The sequence below is a fragment of the Amblyomma mixtum genome, chromosome 2, assembly GCF_055824585.1.
Source record: "Amblyomma mixtum isolate Tamu chromosome 2, ASM5582458v1, whole genome shotgun sequence".
Lineage (NCBI taxonomy): Eukaryota > Metazoa > Arthropoda > Arachnida > Ixodida > Ixodidae > Amblyomma > Amblyomma mixtum.
Window position 1 is genome coordinate 303,907,188 of NC_143013.1, and position 20,064 is coordinate 303,927,251.

At 48.2% G+C, this 20,064-nt stretch overlaps 1 protein-coding gene across 1 annotated transcript in view; it reads right to left on the reverse strand.

Annotated features, from left to right (window-relative positions):
- Positions 1-19,711, reverse strand: part of LOC149364753 (high affinity nerve growth factor receptor-like) — a 124,096-nt gene extending 104,385 nt beyond the window's left edge. Inside the window, exon 1 of the mRNA XM_089574684.1 lies at positions 18,867-19,711. Within this exon, the coding sequence (XP_089430810.1) occupies positions 18,867-19,162 (296 nt within the window). The 5' untranslated portion in view covers positions 19,163-19,711. The remainder of the gene's footprint in view (positions 1-18,866) is intronic.
- Between the last annotated feature and the right edge of the window lie 353 nt (positions 19,712-20,064).

A 20,064-nucleotide genomic window follows, 5' to 3' on the forward strand; every position in this document is an offset into this window, starting at 1 on the left:
TTTTTTTTTTTTTCACAGATACCCGTGTTTGTGGAAGGAACTACAACAAGAACAAAGGCGTTTTGGCACATTTCTTACTCAATTTTTCTTTTCAGTACACCAACGCTGTTGCGGCAAAGCTATAGACCTTTTTCAGTTTTAGCCTCGCTCCCAGCGCGCCGAACACCGCCATGTTGCTTTCCTCCTCTCTGGCTGGTTCGGAAAGGCGGTGTCCGTGCGTCCCGTGCGTTCTCTGCGGTTCTCCGTGTTTACTGTATGCGGTTGCCTAGCTGTATTAGCCCGATTTGGGTGTATGTGCGATTAAAGCTGCAACGAGGTCTTCGGGAAACCACTGCGCAGTCGTCTGCTGTTCAAACAACTACATTAAGCGAAGGCGGCTTGAAGCGGAGCAGTGTGAAGAACACAGAGAGCCACGGCGGCAGTGCGGTTGCGGGCTTTTTCAGCTACACATACCTTACACGCGAGCACCTACTGCTGATGTCGCTAAGATATGTGTTGTCTGTAACCCTTGCAAAATCAAAACATAAGTAATAACTTGGGTAAATGATGCAGCAGCACGGCGGGTTACGTGAAACATTTCTGTTATAACTGCCGATACTGGCGACTGATTACATAAAGACAACGGCACTGTAAACATAGCTATTTGGCAGTACTTGAAAGCCATGATGCATTGCGCAAATGCCACAGCTGTTTGCTTGCAGTAAATATCCGATAAACCAGCAGGACTTAAAAAACTGAAGGCCGCAGCTTTGGCGTGTCCACCTTGCATCGTGACACCTCATGCTTCGACCAAATTCTTTTTTCAACTGACGCCATAATGCAAAGTCCCGATTGTTTAAAAAAAATGTGTCTATTAGGGACGTGCAATCAGCAGGCACGCAGTGCCCACCCGACTACACGCACGCGCTTTCTCGCTCTTTCGGCATTAATCAGCGGCCGCACCCGAGACTGACCAAGCAGATATGCACCTGAATAACTGTCACAGCAGGTGCACCAGTTTCAAGTGTATAAATTACATCGCGTTCAAAGGCCACGGCTCTCTACTACTTCTTTTTCTGAGTTTAGCGAAATGTCAGACGACGCGAAGCTCCAAATCCAGTTTCCTCTGTTCCTGCGACACTTTGCTTCGACGGACGCCGCCGACGGATGCACTGGTGCTCCGAAGAGCGCTGCCACACACTCGCATGTCCATGCTAAGAGTGGACCACCCTACATGTGCACGCTTCACCAGTTATTTTACCGTTAGTACGAAGTAATCAAGGAATTTATGCAAAGCCAAAAGCCGGAACAGAATTCTGTGCGCTTATGCGCTCCAGCGCTGCCTTCTCCATGTAGCACTACAGAAAGTACCGTTTTTTAGGACAGTGCGGAGGGAAAATGTAGTGAAAGACGCGGTCGATCGCAATTTCAATCAGTTCGTGTCACCGGCGCAACGCAGATCAGACCGCTTGAGCGCTTGACAGCAACACTGCTGTTAGCTCGGAAGGGAGCGGTTTTTCTTTTATAATTATAACTACAACATAGAAGCGCTCAGCAAGATCCGTGCTCGCATTAATAAATGTCTCCATTATAGATATCAGAAAGCCGTTAAAGAAATTGCGCACACTTGCGTAGAAGCACACCTCCAATGCCGATTTTCGGCACAACTTGCAGGGAAACATCCGCGTCGCCGCTCGCCGAAACACGGGCCATTTTGTTCACAGTTGTTCAGTGCATACAGTGCAACACTTTGCAGGCCAAAATCATGCAAAAATCAACACTCGGATAAGGCTGAACAGCGCGGCGAGTACTCGCTGCCTGTATCGCAGCGGCGGCCGCCCAAGCCAACATGGCGGAGAAATCGGCCAGACGCAAGACGGCGCTGCTGTCGAAAGATGGCCGCGCGCATCTGAAAAAGGTCTATAAAGTTTCGACATTGGCCAGATACTACACAGTTAAAAGCAGGACAAATAAAATCAAGTCCGCCATACAATGGAGAATGGGCGCCATTTGGAAACTCACGCAGAAAATACGCCGACGCCTCTGGAGGCGAATGGGTAGACAGTGGGCGTTCGAGCCCGCAGCCGCGCTTTACCGAATACTTTGTCGCCTAATTTTGCTCTCGTGTGTACGTGTTCGTGTGGTGGATGCCGGATAGTGAACAAAAGGCTGGATCGATTGGCTTTAATTTTGTCGCACGTGCCTAAGCCACTGTTGCTTCCAGTATAAAGTGCGCTGATCTTTATTCGCGATTCCATGAAATACAGGCGGAATTTGCTACCGCGGCTCCCACGTTATGAAATTATTATGAATAGATTTTCGTGCACATCATCTTTCCGAAACACACAGTAATTTAATTAAACTCTTGCGTCACGCATTAGTCCCAATTACGCGAGAGCGGCGCGAAATTTGCACGAAGACGGTGCGTTCTTTTTACTTTACCGATGTACACTGTGAATTCAATCCAAACAACTTATTCGGCTGATGCCTGCGTGTTGTGGATGGAGCTGAAACAAATCTTAGGAAAGAAATGAATGAATGCAGAGCGTTTCATTTCATTTATTAACAGATTAAAGGGCCAAATGGATTACATTTTACGGGGCACAACACACTTATGTGTAGACTGCGTAAGTTACAAAGAATGAATATTTTAGTTCAAAGAAAGAAAAGAAACGTATTCAGTTAGTGAATTGCATTAAGGAAGAACCACATTAAAATAAAGAAGGTAAACGACGGCAATGGAATCGTACATTGCGGACAAATATGCAAAAAAAAAAGGAAATAAGAACTTAATGAAGCACATGTTGCGCTACAAAGACTCAAAAGTATTTGTCGCAGGTTTCGCATTGTTTTGACAACTGCTCGATGGAATCGTATACGCTGCACTGTTGCAGAGAGTTGGAGCCTAAGTATGCTATCCTATTCAGCGGCAAAAAAAAAAAATGTTTTTTTTTTTTTTAAGTATCACTCTCAGAAATGCAAAAGGGCCTATGTCCTGCACGCAGACGCCTACACCATGTGCAAGAACACTGTTGTGGTTTTCCAAGTTCACACTTTGTAACCATTCAACCTCCCCCTCCCCCTTCATTTAGTGAGATTATTATGTTATTTGCCCCAAACTGATTGAGAAAACTTTTCGACAACTTGATTCAAGAGCCTTTTAAAGTCTCCTTCTACTGGCATTACATGCCATTCGCACACTTTTTGAAAGGCTCATATCCAACAATCACCCCATGAATTTGCCACAAGTAATGAAAATTTCTAAGCTCAGTGCGTGTGTCGCGCGTTAACTAACGCACCAAAGAACTCGTCCTTGTGATACATGCTTCCATATGAGCCGACTGAACTTGTACTGGTCCCATTGAAGTTTGAGACATGCAGCGCCTGATTCCCCTTTCGATTCAAGAATCCACAACACCACAACATAACCGCTGCCAGGTGCAAATAAACTCGGCTTTGAAACTGCATTGGCGCTCAAATGAGCTCAGCTGCCAGTGTATAGATACAGGTAGGACCACAATACCCCGTTTCGAGAATTAAGGCGGACGCGTGGTGCGCTCCTCCCTGTATATTTTAAAGTGGGCCTTCTCTCAAGCCCCTCCATTTAGCGCGATCAGATCGGACCTCATTAGCTCGCATGAATTAATGAAAGCTTGAAACCCTGAACGGGAGCGTTGTTGATGGTCGGGGCCTGGTGAATCGGACTGGCAAAGAGCTGGATAGCGTCGCAAAGCGTGTGAATTTTTAACACTAAATTAAGCATTGGGTACGTTCCAGGTTTTTGTGGTGCGGATAAGGGAGACAGCAACAGAGTTATGTACATGTAAAAAGCTCGCTTAGCTGGTTTACTTTTAGGAATAGCATTGTAATAGGGTGCAGGTTTTGGGTTAGCGCTAGCTTTTTGAGATGTCCCGTATTTTCTTTTTTTCTATGTGCGCATTTGCCGTAGCATAGTACAACCTCTTAGGAACGAAATCGAGGCTTTTTCGTCTATCATTACATACTGTTTTATGCCCTGGGGCAATCAACATCGCTCTAAAAAGAAAAAAAAAAACCTCTTATAAGCAATTGCAATCGACGCACGATGACGTCCTTTTTTTCCAGTTTATGTATTTTATGATTCTCATTGTTGTCGTCATCCGCGATGAATCCCCTCATCTCGCGCTGTTCGGGAACAAGTTCGTCCTTATGTAGGGCGACACATATTAAAGTGAAAACGAGTACGGACGCTATCATAATGTGTCTCAAATTAGAACTGCAACAATATTCTGCTTGAACGTCGAGAAACATATCGCCTGGCCGTATATAACACCATGTTCATTAACCTCGACCTCTCTACTGCTGACTTAAGCGGTGCGTGTATAGAGACAGCGAAATGGGCAGTAGGTTAGCTTCCTTTCGTTCTACTGCAGCAGAGGTCCCTTGCCATTTCATGAGCCCTGTTGTGACGCAAGACGCCTGCGCTTCGGTCGCAAAGGTGGGAATGCCGGCTAGGTGGCTTTGCATACTAAACGAACCGAGCTCGCAAGACTAAGAACGTCGGCGCTGCTGCGCCTTTTCTTGCTGTGCTCTGTTTCGGGCTTTGTGTGTGTTTAGTTTGTTCGCAGAACACTATGACGTCACTGTCGGAAAGCTCGGAATATCAGAGTGAGACTCCAAAGCGTGCCACAACGCGAAAAGAGCAATGATAACAACGGCGGTTTCCATGGAAACGGAAGCACCATGAGAAGAAACGTATCTAGTGGGAGGTAGTGTGTTTGTGGTAATCGGTAAATTCCTCTGGGAGATAGGCTGAAGCAATATCCTGAGGAGGAAAAAAGTGACGGGCAGGCTGAATGCGTTGCCTGTAGCTAAAAACGTGAAGAGGAGAGGCAGGTAAAAAAGTCCATAGACGAAGAAAGGACAGTTTTTTTTTTTTTTTTTGAACTCAAATACTCTTGCTACCTCATGTAGCAAGCTGTAGTTCGGGGGAGAAAAATGCGGATTTAGACTTTTCATCTATATGTTTTTACCATTCCTATGTTTCCAGTAATTCTGCGTGGCGCCCGAATTCCATAGCAGACCATTTTATCCTCGAACATTGCGTAGCTTAGATGCACGAAACTTGCGTCTTGGCGATCAGACGGTTATTAAAAACAAATCGTTTAATAACACTGAGCCGACTGTATCATTTGTTTTTCTATTTATACCACGGTATGACACAGTGCACATTTGGCTCACCGACCAGTCTATTCATTGATTAAATGGATTATTGACTAATTTATGCTGTATGAACTGATTGACTGATAGATTTAGTGATAAACTGTTTCACTCAAGAATAATTGTTTGACAGATTGAATGATTGATTTATTCATTTAATAACCTACCTGGACGCTTAAATATTATTGTTTTATGCTTCTCAGAACATGCTAGATTAGCTGAACAAGAGATGGCCCTTCGATGAAACAAAAAATTATGCCATGCAATTGGCTATAACACAGTTTTTAATGAAACAAAATTTTCGTCAGGCAACCCTGCTTTCTTGAGCACGGTGTTCTTGGCTCTATGCAAGTGTTGTTCCCCCGTGCATTGATTGCGTAAGTGGTTGAACAATTATCCACGGGTATTTTCCTCAACTGCTCACAATATGCGCTTTGAAAAGCATAGCCTTGCTTTAGGCTCGTTCGTTGTTGGTCACGAACGACAGCAGGCGGCACCGACCGACAGACTCCGCCTTCTGTCGTTCCCTAACTCTGTCCCCATCAATGCCGCCTTCTCTTGTTTGAAGGGTACGCAATAGAAATTGCCTCCAGCGACGACCGACGCAGAGACGTTTTCACTCTGTCTCGGCCAGGTAAAGCTCTGTGGCCAGTGGACTGCCGCAAAAGACATCTTTGTTAATAGCCTCTCGTTTAACTCTGCAGCGATTTAGCCCTTGCACATACTCCCTCGAAGACGGCCTCTCTTGGTTCAGACGAAAGGCAGGGGACAAAGGAAGAAAGAAAAGGAAGGAAAGAAAGCAAGAAAGGAGGATAGGCCGAAAGAAAAAGAAGCAAAGAACAAACAGACTTTTCGGCATGCCCCCATGACAGTCATGCGCGCTGTTGTACATTCTTAACAACAAACATTCTACGGCTTCTGTGGTCGGGCCCACTTAGATAACATTCTCACTGCCAGGTGCGGGTCACATTGTGGCCGCGTGTTGTTCTTGTGCGGAAGAAAGGTAGTTTTTTTTTCAGTTCAACGCCCTATGGGCACTGACACCAACACAGACGACGGCGCCTACCAGCCGATTTACATCACTCGAGTCCACTAACTCACCTGCCCTATTAGAAAACACATTGCTGAGCTTTGAGCCTACTTACCGGGCAAAATAATGAGAGTGACCGGCGAGCCTCGAGTCCATGAAGTTTCTCGTGACTGCGGGCACGTTGTCACTGTGGCCTATTCATTGACGTCTTAAAAATCGGAATAGCCGCAGTTGCGATGCGTTTCCATGCCTTATAATTCTGCAACACAGATCTCTCTCTCTCTCTCTCTCTCTCACTCACTCACTCACTCACTCACTCACTCACTCACTCACTCACTCACTCACTCACTCACTCACTCACTCACTCACTCACTCACTCACTCACTCACTCACTCACTCACTCACTCACTCACTCACTCACTCACTCACTCACTCACTCACTCACTCACTCACTCACTCACTCACTCACTCACTCACTCACTCACTCACTCACTCACTCACTCACTCACTCACTCACTCACTCACTCACTCACTCACTCACTCACTCACTCACTCACTCACTCACTCACTCACTCACTCACTCACTCACTCACTCACTCACTCACTCACTCACTCACTCACTCACTCACTCACTCACTCACTCACTCACTCACTCACTCACTCACTCACTCACTCACTCACTGCAAGCAACGATAGAAAAGCATCAGGAGCTGACTTTCTTCAAAATCAAAATTCCTTGACATTTTCTCCTTTTATTTCTTTCTTTGTCTTTCTTCCTTTCTCTCTTTCTTCTGTTGCTATTTCGCTTTTGAATGCGTACGTCGCTGAAACTGTACAAGATCCAGGTACGAAAAAAAAATGAATATCTGACATTGGATTTACATGGATTCATTTTACTGAGTCGCAACCAAATGGAATGTCACAGGATCAAATAGCACGTGGCCTGTGGATACGTTTGGCTCTGGGCAATATTGAAGTCCTTCCGCACACTTATGAAACAGAGACATTTCTTTGTCGAGAGTGTAACACCTGTTGAGCAAAATATGGAATCGCAGTCTAGCATACGCGAATGTTGTGCAAGCAGCACGAAACTAAATATTGTCAATAAGCGCTCATGTTGAAACTCGTAGTGGGATGGAAGGCTTAACGCGAAGGGAAGTACGTTTCCTTCTTGCTTTTGCCCGGCTGTCCGCAAGTTGTCCTTTCACCGAGTTTTTTGTTGGCGCTGCATTCTATCTCAGTACAACGCTCTGAATTCTCTTTCTGCATTATGAAAGAGAAGGGTACCTTTGTGTTAAATGTACTGCACTTGACAGCCTTCTGTCGATTTGTATAATAGTATTCTAAGACCATACTCTATCACCGCGAGGCAAGAACGAGACCCAAACAAGCCTTCAGAATTCCTAATTCTTTTCGTTCATACTGCGTTGAATTTTTTATCGCATGTCCATCCCAGCATCCAGTACCATAGGTGCATTGTTGCTGGAACTCGCCTGTCGAATGGCGCCTTTCAAGTAGGATGCCTTACGCAAGCTTCACCCTACCCACTTTCTAGCCGCCATCCACCTTCACGAAATACGTAGGAATATATAAGCTCTGAATTCTAAATGCCTGCGACGCGCTGAGTCCAAGAGTTGGAATCTCAGCGAGGAAACATACATCTTGAGGATTCATCACAAATCTCCACCGAATTTCCGCCTACGCGCTCTAAAAAATTACGATTACCACGTTAGATGTAGCTAGGCAATGGAAGTAGCGGGTCAAAATTTTGGTATGGGCTAGTTGGTGGCTCATCTTAAGGAAAGTAATATACAGCGCAAAAAACAGGCTGTTTTCCTTAAGAAGTAGCAGAGCTGATTCGCATCAGAGCTTTCCAGAGCTAAACCGCCCACTTCATCGCAAGCCTGGCTGAATGAACCAGACTTATAGGTTAACAGAGAGAGAGAGAGAGAGAATGCGCTTTACTAAAAAACTCATAGTTTAAAATGTCCATCAAAAAACGGCGCGCAGAAAAACACGGAAAACGCAAGGAGAACGGACAGGACAAGAACGCCGTTTTTTGATGGATCGTTACCAACTAGCCGAACTTTCTGCTTTACTCAAGTTTAACATGTCTGCGGCTTAGAGCACAAAATATGGCTGGTCCCCTAACTAAGCCTATGCTAGCCAGCCCCTCAGGAAGGGGAAATGAGATTAGGAAGAAATGGGGTGAATAGTGCCACAAGTCGTTCTGATACGCATTGCTCCCCGTTGGCGTTTGGGATGGGAAGCTTAGGGAGGAGGAATCAGATGGAAGTAGATACAGGCAGAACCCAGCGGGTGTAAGAGCAGTGTTTGAATCTTCTGGCATCTAGGAAGACGTTGCTGAGAGGCACAGAGTTGCCTGTAGGCCAAACATCAGTCCTAAATGGCGGAACTTAATTATTTGGGAACGTGTCACCGAGGCGGAGAGATCGCGGGCTGTATCAAGCAAATCCATAGCCGGATATAACTCAAGAACGACGCGGGAAGTGCCTCTCAAAGGAAGCTGGGCGCCCAATGACGTCGACCGATTCTCATGACGTCAGGATTAACCGCGACATAATGCAAATCAGTCGATGCCTTTGACTGGAGGGCATCCCTCGAGGGGCACTTGTCGCTTTGTTCATGAGCTGCATCCGGGTGCAGTTACGCCTAGAGCGGGTAACAACCTCTACCTCTCATAACAAGTGGAATATGCAGCTCGTTGGGACGCGTAGAGGCTATGACAACTTTATCGGCGCGTTGTTAAAGGAAACATAAAGGAAAATTGAAGTTAGCCTGCATCGATAGGATACCGTGTTGCAAAGAGAAAGAGGCTATTTTCAATGAAAAATAGGCTTTAACAAAAATTTAATACAGCTACCGGCACCAACGGCAGTTATCGCAAGCAAATTGTGGTGACGTCAAGAGTTTTCTGAAAGCACAGATCCCTGAGGCTGTTGCACCTCCATTCACTTGCAAACGGCGATAACGGATTGTTTCCTTTTTGTTCTTCGGTCGTGACGTCGACAGAAAATCGTGACGTTGAGTGGCGGGATAGAAAATGTGTAAGTGTTAAACTCAAACTTCTCGGCAATATGTGCATCTATTTGGTGCCTGACAAGCATCAACGCAGCCGGAAAGAGCGACACAATCGATTCCTACAAACAAGAATTGGATGGAGTTGTCCGAAGAGTCCCTTGAAAGCGTCGTGGCCCGCTAAGGTAGCGACACACACGGCCGACTGACAGCGCGCTCGATGACAGGCCCGAGGTGGTTGCGCCTGGACCCGCGCGTCGTATACAGCGAACGCCGCCGGCGCCGTCGGATAACGTCGTCGGCGACTGCGCCGCGGGGCGCCCTTGGCTGAGGCGGCGGCGGCCGGTGCGCGCGGCCGACCGTGTTGTCGCACGGCTGCCACCGCTGCCTGTTGTCGGGGGGCGCAGGGGCACGCAGCAGCTGCTGCGCCTTTTGTTCTCGGCTGGACAGATAAGCTATCGCCGGCGCGCGAAGGGCCGCCGGAGCGTCCGCGGTCGCCCACCCCGTGCCTCCTCCGTGACGTCCGCTGTGGGCCTTCTGGCACTGCGGACAACGCGGCCGCGGAAGAGCGCGAGTAATTGGAAAGATTTAGCGTAGCTGTACCGCACACCACTACCCTATAAAGCGTCACCGTCCGCCATCGATGCGCATGCGCAGATGGCCTCGAGGGGCAAGGTGTATCCGCAGGCAGTCCGCACCTGCACTTCAAACAGGAATACGCCTATATGGGAGTAAAAATGGAATAAGTCGTCCTATAGAGTACTCCATTTATAAAAGGTGTGTGCTATATAGGACAGTTTATTCCCTTTTTACTCCTTTCAGTTTAGAGTGTGGCCCGTCGGAACCATCTGCGCATGCGCTGTTGGCGTCTGGCGGTGGCGGTATGCGCTATGTTGAAACTTTCTACTGATGCTTTCGATCCTATTACTCCTTACCCTCTTATTTTTATTGTATGCCGAAACTTGCAGTCTGACGACGCTAGGAATAGGGCAGGTCTATTCCAAGGGAGAATTCAAAGATATGGAGAGGAGGGGGGGGGGGGGGGGGGGGGGGGGGGCAGGCGTGTCCGAAAAGCCTGCGAATGGGGAAGTGATCAGACACATCGGCGGCGTACAACGCTCCCGCTACAAAGGTACATCACTACCTAAAGAAGAGCTATGATGTGCCGTCAGCATAGGGGTAATGGAAGTGCGTCTGGTACCAGAACGATTTGTCTCGTGTTAGGGAGCATATAAACGCGGTCAGATTAGTGTCTCTCGATTGCTGAGAGCGCGACAAGGCAGCAACAATATTTGACGGCACACGGCGAATGCAGTGGATATTGGAATACGAAAACGCAACGAGCCGTGTTGCACACGAAAAAACGAAAGTTTGCGGTACTAAGCTTTCACAAAGATCATCTCTATTATTAGAGGTTACATCGGTTCTGTTTTTGCGCTTTAGACCAAGACCAATCATCATTATTTTTCTTGGACACATGCAAAGGAAGTCTAGGCAACCGAAGGAAAGATATTCATGCGATTTCACCAATAAGGGAATATTTGTAGGGAAAGCAAACTACAAGAAGTGAAAGAAAGGAAACATAGCGCAAATCGAAGACATGGCAGGTCATGGTATCATGGTATCTTTGAGCATGTTTTTGATATTTGCAATCAAAGGCAATCGGAACATCTAAGATCCCCGATGAATTTTAAACGTGGTTCATTCATTCATTCATTCATTCATTCATTCATTCATTCATTTAGGCACGGTTGTGTCCTCTAATTTATTACTGGAATGCCAGCTCCCGGTATGCCGCTTTGTAGATAGGATAGGATAACTTTATTCGGCTCTAGCACAAGGTTTTTTTATGTGGTCAGATGAGTCCATCCGCAACGGTCGGTTGCCCCTATTCCAGGGCTCCGCTGGATGCTGCCGTCAGCTGAGCTCGCCGTATCAAACCGATCTGGTCATCGCGGCAGTCGCTGGAGAGCAGACCCTCCCATTGCTCCACACTTGGGTTTTGTATAACTGGGACGATGTCGACTTTTTGACATGCCCATGTGATGTGATACAGTGTAGGTTTTTCATGGGACCACGGACAATTGTGTGCGTAAAGTGCGGGGTGAATTTGTGGGGAAGAAAGGCGAAGTCAGCTCCATCAGCGTTCAGAGGGGCGTAAGATATAACCAGGAAGGGAGCGCACGGCGTGAATTTTCTCCATAATCACTCTGTCATAACCGAGCCATTTAATGACCGGTTCCGACATTAATTTAAAGTTTGTATTGCCCACTTTGTAGAGTGCGCGGCTTTCAAGCAACAGTAAAAAAAAACCGAAAGAAAAAAAAAACCCCGAACCGCGAGGAATGCGAATTTTCGCAATAAGGAAACACATTTCCTCGTCGCTTTTCTTGCTTTTTTCATAGCAGAAACGCATCCTTCATTCGTAAGCTTTTATTTCCGGAAAGAGATGATAACCAAGAATGCGTCGCTGTTTTTTCGCGCAGTTCTTATTTCAAATAAAGGCGTGTATATAGATGGGAACTTGGTGGCGCAGTTTGTTCAGAAATATCTCAGACACCTCCGCGCCTCGTCCTATCTCGTGGCTCCGGCCTCGAAATCCCATCTTGCGGGCGGCGGCGGAGCAGTCGTGCTTTAGTCATCTGACCGAGAGAACACGCGCTTATCTGAAATTGCAGCGCTCAACGATGGTTTTTCGCAAACGCGAGTTCTCTCGGCGGCGCTGAACAGCGCTGCCTGGCGACCTTTGCACGCACATTCCATTCTTGCTTTTTTCGAAGAACTTTTCAATGGTATGCATGCTCGCTCAGCGGCTTCCTCTGAATACTAAGAGATGAAGCTGCAAGAAGAACAGCAAACAGCTAACAGCTGAGCAGCTAGGGACTAAGGTAGCTTGCTGTTTGAAGATGCAGAGAGGAGCGCCTCGAGACATCTAACGGCGCGAGACCTAAATATAGATAGGTCGAAGCGGGTTTGAGAGCGTTGCTTGGACGAAAGGGAAGTTTTTTGCGGCCGATATATTTATAACACTTTCGAAACACCTGACTGGTCACTTGTGTATTTGCAGTTGGGGTGGTTATGTTGTTATATTTCACCAGATAAACGCGAAAACAAAATGTGCCGAAGGAGAACCTATATAGAGGGTTCTTTTAGACCCATAGATGAGTTCGACGAGCGAGACTCGTCATAAGCCTACTGTCATTTCCGGCTCATGACGAGTCTAGCTTGTGTTTTCTGGCACTCTGTGTCCGGTTTAAGGCGAGTTGGGCTCATCCAAAGCACTTGTTTGGTTTGCCGAAAGATGGCAGCACGGGCTCAAAATGACTATTATATTACCATTGTCGAAAGAAATAGTGTCCATTAGGGGGCTAGGAGCGCTCATACATGCAAGCCAAAAATAAAAAAAAAGATCATAATTCTCGGTCATCTGTTACCCTTAGCAGCTGACAGTGAGTCATGTACACGTCACAGTGGGCTAAGATGCTTCTAGATCGCTCTCCATCGTCACACGCTACAGTATAAACTGGATATAATCGGCAGCGCATTTGCTTATAAATTTTCGTCGCAATAAACCTTCGCAGGGTTTAGTCGGCTGAGCAGCCAAGCTGGATACGTAATCATTCCACCGCTGGCGCGTAGCCCGTCTGGCAGCTTTGTTGAGGTTGAATGGGCCGGTCGGTGAGCAATAATATTACAAATAAACAAGAGAAGAAGCGGCACATGCAAATTAGAGAGTGGCAGAGAACGTCTTGTGGAAGAGCTTCCTAAAGAAAGTGGTTCGCATGTAGCAAACAAAGCAGAAGAAACACCCGAACATTGAACGTTTTCATCTCAAGTTCTGTAGCGAGAATTTGAATGAAAAACCGAAGCACCTTCTTTCCCTGTATAATTCAATAAGCGCACTTGTAGCATAGTTCGCATCACGGTCGCTGCAGATATTTCAGCAGAGCTTGTAGTTGTATAATTTAAGGTTGATAGATTCAGGAATAATGCATCATCAGATGGCTTGTTTTGCTGATGGCGATATGTTTTGCGATATGTTTTGAACAGTTCCTGCAGTCGAGAGTGTTCTCTGCCGCAGATGTATCGACTAGTAATACCGTTATACATTATTACGACGTGGATGTCGTCGCTCGCCGGGACCGCTCAAATGCATTCGCTTTATCTCGCATGCCACAAAGATGATAACAATAGAGCGACGAAGACCAGCAGGAGAGGAGGTCTCGGAGAAGGAGGGATACGCATTCGAAGCCACCACGCCGCAAGGGGGCTCTCGGGCACTAAGCCTAAAGCAAGAGTGTTTTTATTTCGGCCCATTTTCGACATCGCCTGCAAGCCCAGGATAATGCACTGAGGAGCGAGGAAAAAGAATACGAAAACATGAAAAAAAAAGAGGAGAGAGAAGCTGCATCGCGCAGCGCCGCTGGATACTTTTCTTGTGCGGCACGTGCTGTAGCCGTAGATAGCGGTTTATGGCTTGCTAGGAACCCTCCGACGTGCAGGGGAATAGAAAAAGAGGAAGAAGAGAAAAGAAAAAGCCGTAGGCGGGATGGAATGAGGGGAAAAGAAAGCCCCTCTTGGCACGCCGTTCGGGGCAGAGGCATGCACCACGGCCTCAGCGGCGGCGACGCTGAGAACGCTGACTGCGCGGAAACACGTGCGGACATTGTTGGCCCAAAGCGCCCCCCCCCCCCCCCCCCCCCCCCCTGGCCTCCCCCCCATTATGCGCCCCGGAAAGTGGACGTGTCCCGCCAAGTGTTTACCGCCCAGGAAAGACTTCCGACCCGCTCCGTATTCAGGGTTGTGCGCTGAATCCCTTCGCGAACGCCACGTGACAACGCGCTAGTTCAGATTGGGATTGCGTTTCGCGCAGAAGACGCTAAACTCTTTCTTGCTTTACACTATAAACAGAAAGGAGTAATAAAGGAGTAAACCGTCCGCTAGAGCACACCCCTACATAAAAGGGTGTGCGCTAGAGGACAGTTTACCTCCTTTTACTCTCATATACGGGTATTGGTGTTAAGAGTGTATGCACACTCCTCCAACAAGGCAACCGTAAAATATAAGCAGTTGACGGAGAGTTTCCGCATAATGGGGACGTACTCACGTAGACGCGTATGGGACTGGTCGTCTACCTTCTGCGCTTGAGCAGTGGCTGCTACACGTCCGCACTAGCTGACCACGACGCATGCGTACCCGGTTGTCCTGAGAGGCGTCTACACAATAGTCGGGTACAACTCTAGAATTAAGCGGTGTACCTTCGAGCCAATGGCGTCGACCGATTCTTATGACGTCGCGGTTAATCCCACTGCACCTGCTAACGTGACAACGCTGGGGCGGCGGATGAAAGGGGTTTATCTACAGCTTAACTGGATCAACTGCGGCGTCGTGAAAATCTGTCGACGCCAATGGCAGGAGGGCTTCCTTCGAGGGTCATCTGCTGCTTAGTTCCTGAGCTGTATTCGACTGTGTATATATTAGATCTTAGATACGCTAAAACTCTCTAAAATCGAGGGAGTAATGAAAGTAGTGCACAGGAATGTCGTTGTAAAGAACGAGACACGCACTACGAAGAACGATTTTTTTTTTAATTATGAGTTAGTCAGGACAGCACATGCGCGCTTGCAAGCAAAAAAGAAACGAAATTGAGGAAAGAAGTGGTCGGGACGAAATGTGCTTTGAACCTTCCTTTTCTTCGTGCCGCCGTTTACGCTGGTAAGTATAAACGCCGCAATTCGCAAAGCAAACAAACTTGTCTTTCAGAGTTCACCTAGAATATTTTATACGTCGAGAATGACTTGGGAGCGGCACGTGGATAGCGGTCGTTTAAGATTTCTCTTCCTGCGCTACTTTATTCAGAGGACTTGTTCCTAGTGTACTTTATAAAGCAATAAAGATATGCTAATCTCACTAAGTAGCATACTAATATTTCGGTACGCTACATCTAAGCATTTGAAAGAAGTAAAAATATCAGAATTATTCCGATATGCGCACCACCACTTTCTATGGCACATAACTGCAAGAAATGTGATTTGGAGCTGCCTCTGAGTTTATTAGTATCAGGAAGACATTTTAACATATGCAGCAGCAACTCACTTACAGTTAAACGTCACAAAGGTTCTGTAAGGGCCTCTACAGAGCTTTTCGCAACACCGCTGAAGGCAAGTGAGCCCGGTCTGGTGGTGATAGCTATTTGGTCCCTTAGAAACAAACGGCCTACCATGTTTGTGGTTGGTGTTCCAGTTTGCGCCGTACATAAGGATTATACGTCTCATAGCAGCTTTGCGCAATATCCGTAAACGAGAATCTAGCCTTTGACCCGTCGTCACCTTTCATCGTTACCTCATTAACTTCCATTTATTATACGTATTTTTCTTCAACGATTAAAGGTAAACAGAAGTTATCAATTATGTTCAAAGAGAGAATAAGAAAAAGGATAAACTACATCCAAGCAGAGTTGCGAAAAGCCTGAATGCACATTTTAGTTCCAGATAGTGGCGTCTTAGGCTTAGCTGTGTTGGCGGAATGATGTCAAATTTTCTCCGCCGAAGTCGTACATTTACGCGCGTACGCGTTCAAAGTTGATAGGTCACAAAGGTATCAAATCGACGTCACCCGTAAACGTAGGTTAGCGCTACATTTTTCTGCTTGCGTATGTTTCACTGCCTGGTAGAGTGGCCCAAACGACACTCAAACTGAAAACCTTGTTTCTTCACGTTGCTCTGAGTGGCGTCACAAGCAGGTGCATATTTAGGGCACACCCACGCAGCAGACTGCTAACGTGGGCTTTGAAGCAGGGTTGGTGCGAAGCTAACGATTACCGGCCTGTCATGAAGAACAAAGACGTAATGTACATAGAATTAAAACGGAGTCAAGAAGAGGCATAGCGTCGGGTTTGGACACATCATTGAGTGACGTGCCCCTCATTATTGTCTTGCTAACGCCGCACTGCAGAATGCGTCGATGACATTTACGATGCCACTATGGTAGCGGTTCGGGCTAGTAGATGAAACATTGTAAAGGGATACACTTCATGGTAGAATACAGGGACGTCTGACGCTCCCGTGTCTTTTACGACATTTATGACTAATCTGAGGCTGCAGAGAATATCCTGCCGCGCTTTAGCTTCCGCATCTGTAATGGTTTGCTTCTTATGTCTCAAAAAAGCTACATTGGAGGCCTGGGCAGATGTCCCCAACGTGGGCTCTATGTGACTGCAAGGAGTTCTGCTGACGCTGCCTGTAATGTGGAATCGTATGCAACTTTTTAAAGCAGAAGAAGAGGCTGGCTTTTTTTGTCTTTGGGTCTTCCTAATTTAGTTTCCAGGCATTGTTGAACGGATGTCACTTTGAGAATAACGTTTCATGGTCCCACAAAATAGGCACGACACGCACTTTTCATCAAAACCCTTTGTTTACTTTGTTTTCAATGTTGGGTGCGGTTACCTCCGAGCACGCGAGAGAGAGAATATTAACCAAACAAGGAAGAGTTCACGGCCAGCTAGTAAGTTGACAAGAAAAACAAGCGTTACACTTTGTGCGGGAAACAAAATATCGAACAGTAGTGGAATGAGGGAGCTGTCGACATGTGTTTGCGCACTCGCCAAAGTCAAGAGTTGACGTATATCCCACGGATCGCCTCTACCCACGTAAAGGGCTCGGAGAACGACGTAAAACAGCAAGACATTGCGTCCAGAGCAATTATTTTTTAATGCCTTGCTCGCATGAAAAAATAAAAAGGTTTCGAAACGGGAGTCAAGTATGAAGCAATTACGCGATTCGCACTACAGCTGCTCGTTGAGTGACATACGTTGAAAAAAAAAAAAAGAATCAAGTTCACACAACGTCACGTCTTCCGTCGTCACTCTATTGAAGGACACGTCCGTGGTAATCCAGTTTGCAGCCGCTAGTTTGATTACTGGCAAGAGTAACCAACCGCATACTAAATGCGCTGGCGTTTAACAGAAAGGGCACACTATATATTGCCAAGTGTGCCTCTGAACGGTTGAAAAGCACTTGTCCTTTACGTTTTAGCTTCAGTTGCTTCGCCGGAATGCCTCTGAAGATGGGAAAAGGAGATTCACTTCCGGAATCCCATCCTTCCTTTTGGCCTCTCTGTTCCCAGTTCAGTATCGCAGTGTTTTGTGCGCTCCTGTTACTTAACATAGCTGCGAACTTGAAGATAGGCATGCGTACTTTCAGGGCTTTAGTCGTGCTAAGTATTCCCCCCCCCCCCCCTCCCCCGCCGTCCCGGTCTTTATTTGCTATTCTCTGTGGCTGAGGGAGCTTGCCCTCTTACCTGAGAACGATGCATTATGAACGGCAGCGTGGAAGAATGTAGCCGTGTGAAGCACATTTTTGTTACAAACACAAGGTTCGGCGCTCATTCCAACATTTTTTTGTCCTTTCACAAAAGAAGATGATAAAGTAGATATCAACACCTATTGTGTCTTCTCAGCCCTTTTGTTTTTTTACACTGACGTGCGCGTCAGGCTCTTTCACTCGGTTAACCTAAGCTATATCTACAATACGGACGATGGCCGGCGGCGGGAGCTGGCCAGTGAGAGTGTAGCAGTGCCGTTTAAGTCCGCTCTCACTGTACAGTGACGTCAGCGGCTCATTCGCAGTGCGATAGGCTGCTGGATTCTCCTCTGCCCACGCTATTATTCATCCACGGCCGTAAGAATTGTAATCTCTCTGGAATGTCTTTCTGTCTGTGTCCCAACGATTTCGCGTCACGACGGCGCATAGTCAAAAGCCGATAATCACATGTCCGCGCTCGCTGACCGGTCCGCACTGCTTTTACTGAGTGCTGAGCAAAATGGACCTCCTATGCGTGACTCATGGGGCCTTGACGTCGGTGGAACGAGAACATGGGTACTTGTAAACAAAATGATTGTTTGATCACGAGACCGACTTGCGGTTGCGGCGTCCCTTAGTTAGGTGTTCTTGACAGTGCAACTCTTTCTTGTGCAGTGCTGTTGCACACTGTAGTTTCTTGTAGGCTACGGTTTTTCCATCGTGATTTGATTTGGCAATAATGGGAGTGATGTCTGAACGCGAATATTCGTTGCTATGGCTATGCCAGACAGTTTACTAAAATCCTTGACATTAGAGCCTCGAGAAATTGAAATTAACTGAGCAGATTTTATGCGTGAATTTTTATTGTAATTCAGCGGGTGTTGGGGGTGTTAAGTATGAGATGTCCTCTCTGGCCTTGGATGTACTTTTTCTGATTCCTTCTTCACGGGTCCATTAGTGGGTCTTCCCATTTTAGTGGTAGCGTCAGCAGGCAGCTTTAGACTTATCGATCGTCACATTAACCGTCTCAGCTGTAAGCAGCAAAAATCTAATCTGGCCTCTCTGGCAGTCACTCTGATCTCGTTGGTAGCTATGACGCGGTTTTCGCCGTCAGGCGTCAAGATTTTAACCAATACCTCCCCTGAGCTCCCCACAGAGACACTAAAAAAAAGGCGAACAAAAATAGGGATACATCAGCTGCTCCCCAGTGAAGCTAGCGCCACGCTGACTTCTGAGACGCGCGGACACAGCAGGAAGAGACCTGCCGTACTCTGAACGGTACGATCACGGCGAAGCTCCGCACAAGACGCCGAACTTACATGTCGGTGATCTTGTCCGCCCGTTCCTGTGTGAGGAGCCGCGGGATGACCGCGATGCGGTCGCTCTCCAGCTGACAGGCGAGCCTCTGCTCCAGGATGCAGGAGCAGCCCAGGCTCTGACAGAACTGCTCGGGGGGCAGCAAGCGGCGAGTGGCATTGCCGCCCGAGCCCGCGGAGCCGTCGCCGCCGTGCAAAGAGGAAGACGACCCGCTGCCCTGGAAGCGAGGCACAGCCTCCACGCGTCCGATGCCCAACCAGCACAGCACACCGGCGACCACGAGCAGGCCGGCCCGCATCGCGTCCCAGGGCGACGCAGCGGCGTTCGCGGAGTATCCTCTTCGGGGCACCGTTTCTAGCCGGCCGGGGTATCCTTCGTCTGTGAGGAACTCATGTCCCTCCCCCGAGGGGCCACTGCGCGCGAGTTGGGCACACCGCAACAGGCCGCTCTGGCTGACAGGGTCGGAGGTCGACGGACGTCGCGAGGGGTTCCGCTCCTTGTCTCGCGCTCTTCGAAAGCTGCCGCGCCGTGGAGCTCACCTGGCTCGCTCTTCAGCGCGCGAGCCGCGGACGCAGACCTGGCGGTGAGACCCGACCGCCATCGCCGACTCACCGTCGACCGAGCGGAGATGCGAGAAGCGATCGCACCTGCGTGCAGAGAGCGAGGTGACAGCGGCGACTACTTCACAGCAAAACACATCCGGAACGAGCGGAAAGCTCTCGAACGTCGCTTCCCTCTCGAGAGCGCAGGCAGCAGCGCTAGGAGATCGGCGGTCGTCGCTGCGGCGAGCCGTCAGCTCTGGCACTGCGCGCGCGCGAAGCGCTGCCTGCAGCCGGATCGCTGTGCGGAACAGGCGAGCGCGCCGAGGTGGGCGACGGGCGCGGGGAAGTCAGGTAGCGACGCTTGTGCCCGTGTCCGCAACTAGCGCTTCCCGGAGCCGGCAAGAGATGTCGAGAGCGGATGAGCGCGCGGCCCGCTCCGGCGCTGTTGCCATGACGACGGATCGGTCGAGCGCGCAGATGGGGAGACGCACTCACTCGTCTTCGCGGGCGCTCAGCGCCTGTCTCCGAGCGACTCACGTAGGAGAGGCTCATGATACAAAAGGAACGCTGAGTACAAAGCTGCCCCTATTTAGGCTGCGTCTTATACGTGACATGCTTTACGAGCTTGCTCCCGCCAACGACCACGAAACGACCGCGG